Below are 14128 nucleotides of genomic sequence, written 5' to 3'. Positions count from 1 at the left end.
GTACTTCATGCACTAAGCTATCTCTGCTGACCCTATAATTTGTTATTCTATATTTAAGAAGCTGATTCTTCTTCACCTTGCGTATTTCATTTTAGCTCCATCTATATGATTTCTCCAGTCATACCTGAGTAACCAAATTGAATTTACAGTTATGTCTATCTATGCATACACGCACATTTATTATTGTAATTATGAAAGATGTATAGTTACTGGGGTGAATTAAAGCTTGCGACTAATGAGGCAGTGGACCACAGTCAAACATTTATTACCTGCTTTTACTTTTCTGTAGATAATCTGGAGCCTGCTCTACCTTTCCCTTCACATTGCCTTCAAATATTGCACATCAACATAAAGTGACTAGGCTTAACTACTCTACATACCACCGAAACCTGTTAAAGTGGTCATCTAACAACAGGTAAATGCATATTTTTGCTTGTAGTTCCTTTGGTCATACTTACAAATAAAACAGAGAAACATAACTGCTTCCAAGTACATAGAATATTACACAGCTGTTCACAAGGAAACACATCATACCGGAGTGTGTGTGTTCAGACTGAATCTTGACTGTTGGTCAACTTCAACTGCTAAGAAGCAAGAGGTGTTTTGTGGGATGTGCTACTCTCCTAAGGGTAAGGGATTGGGATCTTAATACTATGAACTGTTAGCAGAGTGCCAGCAATAACCCCACCCCCACCCCACGGCTTATGGTCTCTCAGCCCGTAAGTTCTTGGCCTCAATAACTAACCGGCAGATGCCTGTGGTACAGTGTGGAGTCACCATGAATCCAACCAGAAAGTGCTTGTTTGTTTGCATGCCTTCTTGGCACTGTTGCACCCGGGGGCACACTTCTTTCCAGGCAGGCAGTTACTGTAGCTCTGAGATTGATAGTAACTGTTCTCCTCTGGTAGCATGCGTAACTCCTTCAAATGCTATGGAAATTAGAAAGGATGAAACTCCGCAGCCATACCAACATGGTTTCTCCCTCTCTGTGACTGAAGCATGGATCTACTCAATCTCAATGTAATGCCATTAAGTTGTAGATAGCCGAGAATCGCAGCAACTTTAGGACTTGGAGGTCTGTGAGAGTTTATTGGCCAACAACTCCAATAAATGTAAAAGACTCCTAGCATTAGTATTTTTTGTTTTTTGTTTTTGTTTTTGTTTTGTTTTTGTTTTTGACTATAATTTATAGCTGGTGGAGTTTTGTTATACGGTAATAATGTTTGAGGTTTTATGCATGTATATGCTTAAATTTTAGGAATGTTCTGCACTAGTTTTTCCTATGATGATTTCTGAAAGCCTTTGGTATTAGTTATCCCTCCTCCACCCTGCCTTTTCACCCTAGCCCCTTTATCCCATCTTTTGTACCCCTCCTCACCTCCACTCATGCTGCTGAGTTCTGCTTTCCATGCCTTGAAAACCCCCTCTTGACACAATATTTTACTAATTTTCTCACCTCTGAGGGTATTCACATGAGACTTCTATATCTAACCTCTTCAGAGGAGAGAAGCCAGAGGTAGTTGTCATTCTGGATCCAGGCTGCCTTGTTCAGAACGCTCATTTACAGCTTCATCAATTTCCCTGTAAATATCAGAATGTATTCTTTCATATAGGTGGATAGCATTCTGTGTTATAAGTGTGCTACATGCTATTCATTCATCAAGGACGATGTAGGCTGTTTCAAATTCCTGTCTATCATGAATAGAACATCACCGAGCAGGGCCTGAGCAAGCACCTCTGGAGTAAGTTAGTCTTTGGGTATATGCCAAGAATGATGTAACTGGATGCTACGGTGGCTCCGATTCTAACTTTAGGCAGACCTTCCATATATCCACTGAGACTGTCAGAGTGACTCCTCCCACCAGTTAGTAAGTGTTCCTTCTCCTTCTCCATTCCTACACCAGCAATTTCATTGTTTATATTTTGCCATTCTGACTCATATAAAATGATATCTCCAAGTTATTTGGCATTTCAGTTTAATTTTCAGGGCTAAGGATCTTGACTGTTTAAAAATCATTCCTCAGATACTTATCTTTTGAGTATTTTCTGTTTGGTATGTTGCCTCGCTGGCTTTTTTTTTCCTCTTGATATTTGGCCCCTTTACTATCTTTGTGTATTGTAGATACTAATCCTCTGTCAGATATATAGCTGGAAAAAATGTTTTCTCATTCTGGGGGGTAAAACTCTATATCTCGAGAAAAGTCAGGGGGAAGCCCTACAAGTAGAAGGAATCAAGTATTGAGATAAAATAAGCAAACAAAATATGTTAATGAGCACAGGATAGTAGGAAAGACAGGATACCATAAAGGACTGCATCTTCAAGTTGAAGCATAGAGGAAAGAATCCTACATTAATGGTTCATACCAGATCCTTAATAAGAGCATGGAAGAAAATGTCCTAAACTAAGATAACCGTACAAGCTAAGATAACCGTACAAGCATAAGTAACACACCCGACATCAGCTGGACAACACTAACAATGAGGCACTCCCCAGTCTCTCCACGACACAACACCAAACATACAGAATCAAGCAACACATCGAGAAAGATAGACATACAAACATAAGCAGCACACTGAACCCCCAACTAGAGAAGACCAAAACAGAAACTCCTCACAGCATCATATCATAGTCAAACTCTACACCTACAGAATAAGGAAAAAGTATTGAAAACAGCAAGAGAAATACCACCTGAGTTCCCTATAAAGGACAGAAGCTGATTTTTTAAGGAAAGCTTTAAGGTTTGAAAGAGCCTGGTGACCAGGACTGCTAACTTAGATGGAGTTACACAGAAAAACTGCCTGCAGTAGTTGGAGAAAGGAAAGCTTTTCATGATGCAAGCAACCTACAAAATCTAATATCAAACAAAAAGTGCTAACCTGTGAACTGGAAGCAATATTCTGAGCTGAGGGGAAGAGTAAGCATAGACAATGACTCTAGCAAGAAATCAGAGCTGAAGCCTCATCCAAACAACCCCAGCTAAGAATACAAACCAGCAGACAGTGTTCATAAGGATTCCAGTGTACACCTGACTTTCACTAATAACTCTGTTAATGACCTCAACGCTCCTGTCAAAAGACACAGCAGAACAGTTCATAGCAAGAAGAAAATCTTGGACAGATTGCTATGACTTTTTAGAATCATCATCATCATCATCATCATATCATCATATCATCATCATCATCATCATAGTAATAACAAACCATAATAATAAAAATACAATACTACTTGACAGATTGCTATGCCAGACTTCAAGACTTTTTAAGAACCATAATGATAAAAATATTGCATGGACAGGAAACCAGAAATATAGAGCCCTAGAACAAAATGGAAGGGTCAAATATGGGCGCACAGAACTATAACCATGTGATTTTTGACAAAGAGACAAAAGGCATACTGGCAGAACAGAATGCATCCTAAACATATGGTTCTGGGAGCCTGGATCTGCACATGCAGAAGAATGAAATTAGATCCATAACGGTCATCCTGCACATAAATCAGATTTGAATGGCCCAATGATTTCAGTTTGAAACCTGAAACCCTAAACTGCTAGGAGAAAACCTATGTAACCTAGGAAAGGACTACTAACAGAACTCCATTTTAAAAAGGCGGTAAAATGCCCCCAAACCGACAACTCAGACCTCATAAAACTAAAAATTGCATTATAGCTAAGAGAAACATCACTCGGGTGAAGAAAAAATCCAAAAGCAAGAGAGTGTCTGTCCCAGCTGTGCATCAGAAGATTCATATCCACGATATACAGAGCTACAAAGGAAGTCAAGGAAATAAATGGTTCATCTAAAAGATAGCTTGGGATCTTAATAGTTTTAAATAGAACACTTAAATGGCTAAATAATACCTCAAAAAGGATTCATTATCCTTAGCAATTAAAGGAATTCAGATTAAATAACTTTGATTCCTTCTCACACTAGCCAGAATGGCTGAGATACATACTCTTGTCTACCTGGCCCAATCTATTTGTGATGCTTTCTTTGGAACATTTTGTTTGAATTCCAGACTTTTTCATTTCAAATTTTGTTTCATTTTTGGATTTTCTTTATAGATTCTCTTTATTAATTATAGCCTTGAATTGTTTTCATTATTTAATTCAACTTTGTGTTTGTCTAATGGTGTTGATTACAGCATTTATTCTTACCCTTTTTGAGACCTTTATAATTATTTTATATTTTATTATTTTTGAGTTCTTTATAATTATTGCTATTTTAAATTCATTAGTTATTTTGTATCATCTAAGTCTTTTCCCAGAGGACATTATTATGGGAGCACCATTTTTATTATTTAACTTTATTTTAATTTTTGAGTTCATGGTTAAAACATTTCCTTTTCTTCCCTCCAAACCCTCCCATACATCCCCCAACTCTTTCAAATTCATGGCCTCTTCTTTTTTACATGCTAATTGATACTGTATACGTATTTGTATATGACATATATTCCTAAATATAAGCTTTTCCATGTGTGTGATGCTACCTATATGTTCAGTACTGGACAATTGCCATGCTCCTACCCCGAAGAAGACAACTTCCCCCTCCCTGCTCTTCCGTGGGCTGTAGTTCTTTGTAGTTGGCACCAGGGTGCTGATTTTTAGCAGAGACTGTTGTGTAGGTTAGTATGTAGGTCGTTGGGTCCATTCAGTCTTGGAGCAACTAACTCAGTGGCAGTGTCTGAGTGGGGTATCAGAAGTGGTCTGGGCTGACCTATGGAGAACAGCTATGCTCATCGATAATCCTCAGGAGACTATGACAGGTGTTGAGGACTTCTCCTCATGAGCTGGAGTAAGGGGAGTGGCTGTGTGTGTCTGGGGTCCCAGCCTCGGGTAGGGGGACCTGCAAGCACAGGACACACGGTCCTCAAATGAGTGTGAATGTGTTGGTAGCAGAGCTGTCTTGTTTCTACATGGAAGGGAAGGGCCAGCCATGGAGGGAAGGGCCAGCCAGTAGAAAAGAAGCCTGTGGCCCTCATGGAGCAAGTGGTGTGCTGTTAAGGATGTGTCTGATGCCCTTGGCTGGAGGAGAAGGATGATTGTTTTTATGCAGTTTACAATGACAGGAAAAGGAGTTGCAAAGTGTTACTTCTAAATGTTTACCACATTAACTATGCTAAAGACTACAGAGCTGCCTGCTCCGTAAATGCCTTTTGGTATTTTCTCAGCGACTTTCTCAGTTTTCTTTTTTAAAATTTTCAAGCCAAAAGGAAACTGGTCACTTTGAAATTTAATTGGAAAATGTGGTAATAAGTCCAGATTCGTAAGATGACTCCCAAGACCTAGTGCTCTCTTCCACCAATGTTTATAATCCGTCTCTCCCTTTGTTTTCTTTAAGCGTCACACACTTCTAACAACACTATTCTTGGTACATGAATGTTGCAAATTGATCTTCAAACAGAAATGGTACTGTTTTAAAACCTAATAAATGAGCGGCTAGGAGAGATAATTAGTTTTGTTTCCAACAAGAAACAATTGAAAAGAGTAGAACACACTGTAAAGATATATACCATTTAAAAGTAATTCTTGACAGATATGTGGGGTTTTCCCCCACTAATTTGTATCTTCAGTAGAATATTAACCTAGTACAAGTGTTTTTCATTAAAAATCAGTAACCACTTTACAAGCATTATTTTTTCCATGCCTGAATCAATTTTGTTGCTGTTTTCTTTGACATTTTGGTGGGCTTTTGTTAAAGGAGAGATTTTTTTCTCCCTGAGAAGATAACATCGGCACACACATACACATGCACACACACGTACACATGCATACATACCATACACACATGCACACACACACACGCACACACACACACACACACACACACACATGTACTTACATACACAGATGCATTCCATAGGTGCACACACACCCCTACTCATTCTTATAAGGAGACCACACTCCTATAGACCAAAGTAACAAGTTCACCAAAGTCCACGTCTGACCAGTGGGGTTTTTTTCAAAACCTATTTTTAATGATGGTTCTTAAATGTTTTAACCTTCCTTTTAACCTTTCACCCACCAGAGGTAATGGGAAAGAAAGGATATGGGGAAGTGGACCTGTTTAGAAAGGTTCTTTAAAGCAATCCTCCTCTGTGCTGTCTGGAAATCAGCAGTTCAGTTTACTGGTCTGCAGCGGCAGCTCGATCCACTCACAAACACCTCATGGATGCACCAGCAGTCCATTTCGATAGGATAGCAAACAGGAATCAGCAGCAGTGGCCCTACCTAGCAGAGACAGGCAGGCCTTGGCCTTGGCTCAAGTCAGCAGGAGGGGCCAGGGAAGCATGCCAGAAGACATTCTCAGCTGTGGCTCTCTCAGGGAATAGAAGATCAGCAAAGATGCGAGACCAACAGGCATTGCAGTGCTGGCTCTATAAGGAAGCCAGGCTCAGCCCCTATCACTGTCCATTGAGTCCCATTTATACCCTCCCAAAGTCATGTGCCCTCCATGTGTCCTGCCTCGACATAGGCTTCATGCCCCAGAGAAGGAGGATGCTAGAGGGATGAGGTGGTAGTGGATGAGTGGGTGTAGGAGCACCCTCTTAAAGAAAGGCAAGAGGAGGGAATGGGATTTGTGCAGAGGAGCCTGGGAAGGGGACACTATTGGAAATGTAAATAAATGAAGTAACTAATTAAAAAAACTAAGGCAGACTAGTAAAGGAACCAGTGGGATTTGGGGTGTAAGTTCCAGGTGTACAGATGATTCAGAAGCAGTTGTACCCCCTGAAAGCACAGCACAGGAGTTTCCTGAAGCTCCACAGACCTCAGAATCTCCTCTTTTCAGAGCAGCACTGCTTAGGAATCCTCCTGCAGCAGCATACCCACTTCTGTGTCCTTGGGTAGGGCCCTGGGGAGAGAGAGTTTCAGCCTTCCCTAATTTGTGAAGTTTGCTGGCTTATAGAGTCTCACGTACTCCTGTCTCTGTCCTGGAGGGAAAAGCGTCAGAGCAAATGGTTAGAGAGTAGTTTTAGTGTACCAAAGCATCCCTTCACTAGTCAGTTATTTTTACCACTGTGACAAACTACCTCAGGAAATTAATCTAAACGGAAGAAAGATTTATTTTTTATTTGATACTTCAGAGGTTCTAATCGCGGACACCTTATTCTTTTGTTAGGAACCACTGTGAGGACTCTGAGGCAAGGCAGCATGGGATACATTGTGCCAAAGATACTCACAATGGGAGCCAAGAAGAAAGACAGAAAAGGCCACAGTCCCAGAGTTCTCTACAAAAGCACACACCAGGGAGCTAACTTCCTTCCCTTAGTTCACAAGTTAAAGGTCCAACCATTTCCCAGCGCACCAAAGGCAGACAGCCAGGTCTTCATCACTGCAACACTGGGGAACATTTAGCATCAAACTACAATTTCTATGGGGAGAAGATTTCAGGCTATGGATGTTTTGGAACTCAAGTGCTCTTGACTGTTTCGATCCTTCAGGATATTTACACACACAGAATATAATAAAAATGTCAAGTGGGTTTTCTTTGGCTTATTTTATCCCCTGAGTACGTAATCAAGCAGTCTCATTTCTGATCCTGTGTGTGTTACATTAGCACAGGCAGTTAGATCTAGTGGCTCACACGTGACTCAGAACAAATTTCTTAATATCACTGAAACTGTCTCATTTTAAAAATAGCCTCAAAAGGTTTTTTTGAAATTAAATTGATTAATAAATGCCTACTAGAGATAATGAGGACTTATTTAGCAATAACAAAAAAATCAGAATTTACTGTGGTATATCCCTATTATCCATAGTATATTTATATACCAATAACTACATTATAGGTTAATTCAAATATTATGCAGTTAGATCGGTAGCATGAGATCAGAAATTTGAAATTTTTTTTTTTTTGCTCTTTTTTTCGGAGCTGGGGACCAAACCCAGGGCCTTGCGCTTCCTAGGTAAGCGCTCTACCACTGAGCTAAATCCCCAGCCCCAAAATGTTTTTAACTTTTTAAAATTAGTTAATTAATTTTATCTTGAAACAGAGTTTTTCCATACTATATTTTGATTATGAATCCCCTTCCCCAAAATATTCCCATATGCTTCCTGTCTCCCCGCTTGCCTAAACCCACATCCTGTCTCTTTTTAATTAGAAAATAAACATATCTCAAAAGAGAGAGAACCATATTCTAAAGTAACAAAATAAAAGCAGGTAAGTGTGAATAGGACCAGTCAGACAAATGGAAAAACGTGAAGAGCCAAAGATAAGGCAAAAGAAACATATGTAGACACACAGACAGAAGGCTAGGCTCACAACCAAAAATATAAAATTGTGTGCGTATGTGTGTGAATATGCATACATGTGTGTATGTGTGTGCACACATGCATATTGAGTGTGTGTCTAAGTGAGCACAGGTGTGTATGTGTGTGCATACATATGTGTATGTGCACATGCCACATGTGCATATGTGTGTGTGCATGTGCATGGCATGTGTGTCTGTATATATGTGTGCATGTATATGTGTGTATGTATGTGCATGCATGTGTATGTGTGTGCACGTCTGTGTATTGTGCACATGTGTGTATGTGTGTGTGCACATGTGTGTGTCAGAGTGTGTATGCGCTCAGGTGTATGTGTAAATGTGTGCACACGTGTGCACACGTGCACATTGAGTGTGTACATGTGTGCACACATGTTTATGTGTGTGCACATGCCACATGTCCATGTGTGTGTATATGCACATGTGTATGGTGTGTATGTGTGCATGTATGTGTGTTTGTGTATACATGCATATGTGTGTGTGCGTGTGTGCGTGTGTGTGTGTGTATGTGTGTGTTGGTGTATGTGGGCTGTACATGTGGAGGGCAGAAGACAACTTTTGGAAATTAGTTCTCTGCTTCCACCATGCTGTTTCCTGGGATTGAACTTGGGCTACCAGGGTTGGTTGCAAACATCTTTCCTTGCTGAGGTGTCTTGCAGGCTCCAATTTCAACTTCATGTCATTATTGTGTTTGGCTCTAGCCCCCATGTCCTCCCTCTCTCTTTAGTTTAAAATAACTTGTTATTACACTGTATATTCTTGGAAATAAGAAACTTACCATTTAAAAATTCTCAGTTAAACTAATTTCTCACCACAGACTCTCCCAAATAGACCTGGAAATATATTTGTCATGTCTTCCTTAGTTCTTCTAAAAGTGTGATTTCAGAGTACTTTAAAAATTGTCAACATATGACTAAGTAATATATGTAATATAGATCTAAAGAGAAAATATAATATAAAAATAATAAATTTTTATTAATCAGGGGGTTAGCCAAAATGTGAATTTTTTGATTTTCAAAATTATGATTTATATTTCATATATTTGTCATACTGTTTAAAACTAGTGTAGCTACAAAAAAACCCCACCTCTACAATAGCCAGTAAAAATAATAAAATAACTCATATAAAATTACAGTTGTATCTCTGGGGTTCATGAAATTACAATATCATTTAAATCAATCAGGCAAATATACACAAAGAACAGTAACAAGAACAAATATGTACAGTTCTTAATAATAACTGATAGACTGAGTACTTTTTTCCTTTTGGGTTTTTCTCTAATATCTGTTAGACATCATTAATCGGCAGTCATCCAACTGGTTTGTAAAGAAAGTTTCGTTGAAAAACCATGCTCAGTTACTTCACTGCTGTCAATAAAATTAACAATACAATTTGGATAAGCACTCAATATAGACTGTGTAGCCTGCAAACCATACAGTAGTCATTTGTTCTTCACAATAAAATCTTTCTTTGAACCCTTATCTTATAATTGAAGTTGATAAGATACTATCATTCATCCCATTAAGAAGACATGAGAGGTACTCACCTTCCTGATAATGTGCTAATGCACAGAGGACATTAACATACTGTATACATTGGACCCAAGAAGAACATACTAAAGGATCTGTTTGTGTGCATGTGTGTAGAATGTTCAAAAGGAAAAAATCCAAAACCATGGGATCAGAGACATGAGGTGTTTTCTTAGGGTAGGAGGACCCCAACAGAAGTGGGTGTTCAGAAAGAGGTACCATGCAAAGGCCCAGAGCTGTAGCTGTGTGGTTCTGTGAGTATGGAGCATGTTTTTACAGTTGGCTTTGATTCACCAGGTACTGACTATGTTCTAAGCCTGCTAAGACAGTATACATTAGGTATTCTCAGCACACACACACACACACACACACACACACACACACACACACACACACATATGTATATTCACAAAAATGTCATTTTTTTCCTGCAATCTCTATACTTCAAGAGGATGTGGAGTCAAGTTTTCCACATTGTGGAAATATATTAAATTGTATATCATTTCCTCCTACAGGAAAGTTTTAAGTGTTCTTAGGAGTGTGTGTGTGTGTGTGTGTGTGTGTGTGTGTGTTTGATATATATAAAATATATTAAAGAGTCTTTTCTCCAGTTCTTCAATAAATAAACACATCATCCATGTAGCTAGTAGAAATCCTTGGAAATGAGGGAGAACGGGGTTAAGGGGAAGAGAGAGGAGAGAGTCACAAAATGGTCAATAGCCGTAATTTTGGAAGGCCAATGTTTTGAATTAAGATATTCTTAAGGCTTGGTGATGGCTCAATTGTTAAGAACCTGACACAAGATTATGAGGACCTGAGTTCAGTTTTTCAGGAACCACATAAAAATGTTATACATATAATCCCATTGCTGGGGAAACAGAATGAGAAGAGACTCCTTAGAACATTAGCCCTCAAGAGCAGCTAGATCAGCATGCTCCCAATACTGTGAAAGAGGGGTTGCTGGAAATGGACAGGGGGAGCAATTAAGAAAAACAGTGTGTATCAACCCCTGACACACACGCAGGCACGCATGTACACACACACAGACACACACATACACACACAACTCTCACACACATACACCTCATATGCATGCCTGTACACACACACACACATACACACACACACACACACACACACACACACACACACACACACACACCCTGCATAAACACAGAAGAAAGCCTTTGCTTCATAGTAGCTATGTTTCTCCCTGGCCCTTCAGTTTACACCTGGATTCTTCTCGTCCAAATTTCATCCCATAATCAAGTGCTTTTAGAGTTTAGCTCTTAATAATCAATGCTGCATAGCCAACACTTACTTTGCTTTGATTTTCTAATAACCATCGAAGTACAAGAATACTAATTATATTAATAAAAATCACGCAGTAGATAGGACGCGAATGCTCTTTCAGCAACTATGAAGGGCATTACACAAAATAAAAAATGTAACATGAACTGTTATTTCTCTTCGACTAGGTTGTTTTCGTCTCCAGTAGAAGCTCAGAAATGCCATCAGAGTCTTCAGTAAAGGCAACGGCGGCGCCGCCTCCATTCCCACTTCCTCCGGACGGAGGGTGGGGCTGGGTTGTAGTCTGCGCATCCTTCATCTCCATTGGGTTCTCCTATGCCTTCCCCAAAGCCGTCACGGTATTCTTCAATGACATCAAGGACATTTTCAAGACCACCTCCAGTCAGATCGCGTGGATATCCTCCATTATGCTGGCTGTCATGTACGCAGGAGGTAAGGCTCTCCGTGCGAAGGGGTTTCTGGAGTAAGAGCATAGTCCCCTTTTGTCCATATATTAAACTCTTACACATTGATCAGTTGAAATCAATCGGAAAAAGCACGATCAGAACTGCGTTTGTAATTGGTTTGTGGTAGTTTAGCACGATTCATCTGTTTACCTCATTTTGAGTCCTAAATGGAATATTGGCAAGAACAGAGAATTATTTGCACAAATGTGGTTTGCGGGACTATCAAGATTCCAAGGGGTTCTGCTGTTTGCTTTGGAATGAACACCATGCTGCAATGTGGCAAATGTATCTCGGCATGGGACCAACTTGCTTCCTTTGGAGTAGAAAGGAATACCATGTTTCTGTCGGTTTATAAAACCAGAACATACTCAGTCTTGCACTTCCCAGCATGGTGCCACCCACCAGGCATTTTCTGCAGATGTTCAAGTCGTTGTACATGGAATAACTCCTTATTGTTTGAGGACAACCCCCCTACAAAAACAAAACAAAACAAAACAAAAAAGCAAAAAAATGACATCATTTTAAGTGGCTGCTTCTAATTATATTGTTAGTTTCTTGGTTAAAACAAGCATAAACCATGAGAGGGAATGAATCCATCAGACCACCACATATGGGAATGTGAAATAATGAAAATCACTCATTGTCAACATTGTCAACAGCAGACCAGACTCTTAGATTTTCTTTTCTCTATACATCATTTACATAAAATGCATGGGGTTTGGAATTTTCATTTGTCAACTGGTAATTTACCTTTGAGGAGCAGTTATAGACGCAGAATACAAGCATTGAAAGCAATTATTTAAGTTGTGTAATGTCATTTCCCACTTTTTCAGTAAAGGTAACGTGACTCCTAATAAGGGCCTGGAACATTAGCAATAATAACCAATATTTATTGAAATTTGCTCTTGGCCAAGGCCTCATTCCACACTTGATTTGCGTGACATTCCTCAGTCCTCTTAAGGACCTGAGAGACGATCTTGTCCCTTTTCTGTTCTGGCGCTAAGGACATAAACACACGTAGCTCATTGGAGGCTCACTCAGCACTTCCTGTGGTACCTGAGGTACCCGTCCTAACACCCTGACTTGTGCTGACCGCTAAACCTATTCCCTGTATTATGCCAAGAGAAAAGATCATCTGTAGTATTCGGTGTCTAGCCTTGGAATTTAGGCACTTCATTTCTGACTATGCTCCACTGGTCAGAACTGATTATTGCCCTACGTTGAGGTTGGGGTCACAATAACTGCAGGCTTCCTGGAAGAAAAATAAGAACTGGATAAGGTCCAGTACATCTTAGATAGAGTTTCCAACCCAACAGTCATTGTCCCCAAGCAAGGGAGAGCTGGTATGTAGAGGTGCCATAGTCACGGCATAGACTTTGAGCTAGCTAGATAAAAAAGGGGCTTATAAAATGAAAGAATGGCATCATGTAATTCAATATTTTCATTTTCTAAAACTACTGTGACATCTTAACGAACTTTTTTACTGGGCTTGTCACATACAAATAATTTCATTTTATGAATGCATTCATTTTCTCCATCACATCTCCAATACATCTCCATCCCTCAAATGAAAACTCTAGAAGTTAATAAATAGCACAGTAATTTGATATTTCTAAGTTTGGGGAAATCATTAAGGTATTTAGAATAATAGAAGAATAAATTCTGTCTAAAGTTAAGTGGATAAGTGCTTGGTGTGTGGTTGCCTTGAGAAAATTTAAGACACATAAAAATACTGAGTTTATAGGAGTTAATGATGGTAAGATCTAGAAAAGGTCCAAATAAACCCTTGGAATATTGCCCCAAATCTTTAATTATCAGGGCCGTGATTGTTTGAGTGCCATTCCTGGCTACACAGAAGTAGCACAACAAACCCCCAAGCTTTTGTGAGAGGAGAACCCAAAACCCGTTAAACTGTAACACACACTGCTTGATGTAGTGTATGCATTCACGTGGTTCCTCATACTGTTCACGTTTTATGTCTTCTCCCTGTAGCCAAGCTTTTTTTACCTTTGAATAAAAACAGACTTTGGGCCAGGCATGTCGGGAGGCAAAGACAAGAGGAGTTCTACAAATGTGAGATTCGCCTGGTCTTTGTAGCAAGTTCTAATCAGCCAGGACTATACATTGGGACCTTGTCTCAAACACATGAAGTGGCCAGTTGTAGTGGCACATGCCTAATTTAAATCCAGCACACAGAGGCAGAGGCAGGCAGATCTCTGTGGGTTCATGCTGACTTGGTCTGCAATGTGAGCTCCAGGACATCCGGGACTATGTGGGTTTACTCTGTCTCAACACCAAACCTAACCAAACCTAACCAAACCAAAACAACAAACAAACAAAAAACCTAATCCACACATGAGTGGACGATCCAGGAAGTTTGCTGAGAGATTGTGTCTTATGAATACAACAGGGATGCTTCATCCAGGATCTCTCAACAGCAAGTCGAAATGCAAGTCGAAATGAGATGTGAACAATTTCAACACCAGCTGACATTCCAGTGTGGACATGGAAATCTCATGGAAACCTACCTCTATACGAAAAGCTACAAGCAATTAATAACTGAAGAGAAAGGGGAA

The 14128-nt window shown here is 39.7% G+C and overlaps 1 protein-coding gene across 17 annotated transcripts in view; it reads left to right on the top strand.

Annotated features, from left to right (window-relative positions):
• The window catches only part of Slc16a7 (solute carrier family 16 member 7), a 167929-nt gene that overhangs the window by 82736 nt on the left and 71065 nt on the right, over positions 1 to 14128 (top strand). For 9 of the 17 annotated variants that reach the window (XM_006241434.5, XM_063263138.1, XM_039078612.2 and 6 more), the window contains 2 exons: positions 290 to 415; positions 11274 to 11538. In XM_006241434.5, coding sequence (XP_006241496.1) covers positions 11304 to 11538 — 235 coding nt within the window. In that variant the 5' untranslated portion in view covers positions 290 to 415; positions 11274 to 11303. Of the gene's footprint in view, positions 1 to 289; positions 416 to 11272; positions 11539 to 14128 lie in introns of those variants that run through there. The other 8 variants (XM_039078615.2, XM_039078614.2, XM_006241436.5 and 5 more) reach the window with 2 other exon arrangements.

Source organism: Rattus norvegicus, chromosome 7, assembly GCF_036323735.1.
Source record: "Rattus norvegicus strain BN/NHsdMcwi chromosome 7, GRCr8, whole genome shotgun sequence".
Lineage (NCBI taxonomy): Eukaryota > Metazoa > Chordata > Mammalia > Rodentia > Muridae > Rattus > Rattus norvegicus.
This window is presented reverse-complemented; position numbering and strand designations above follow the sequence as displayed.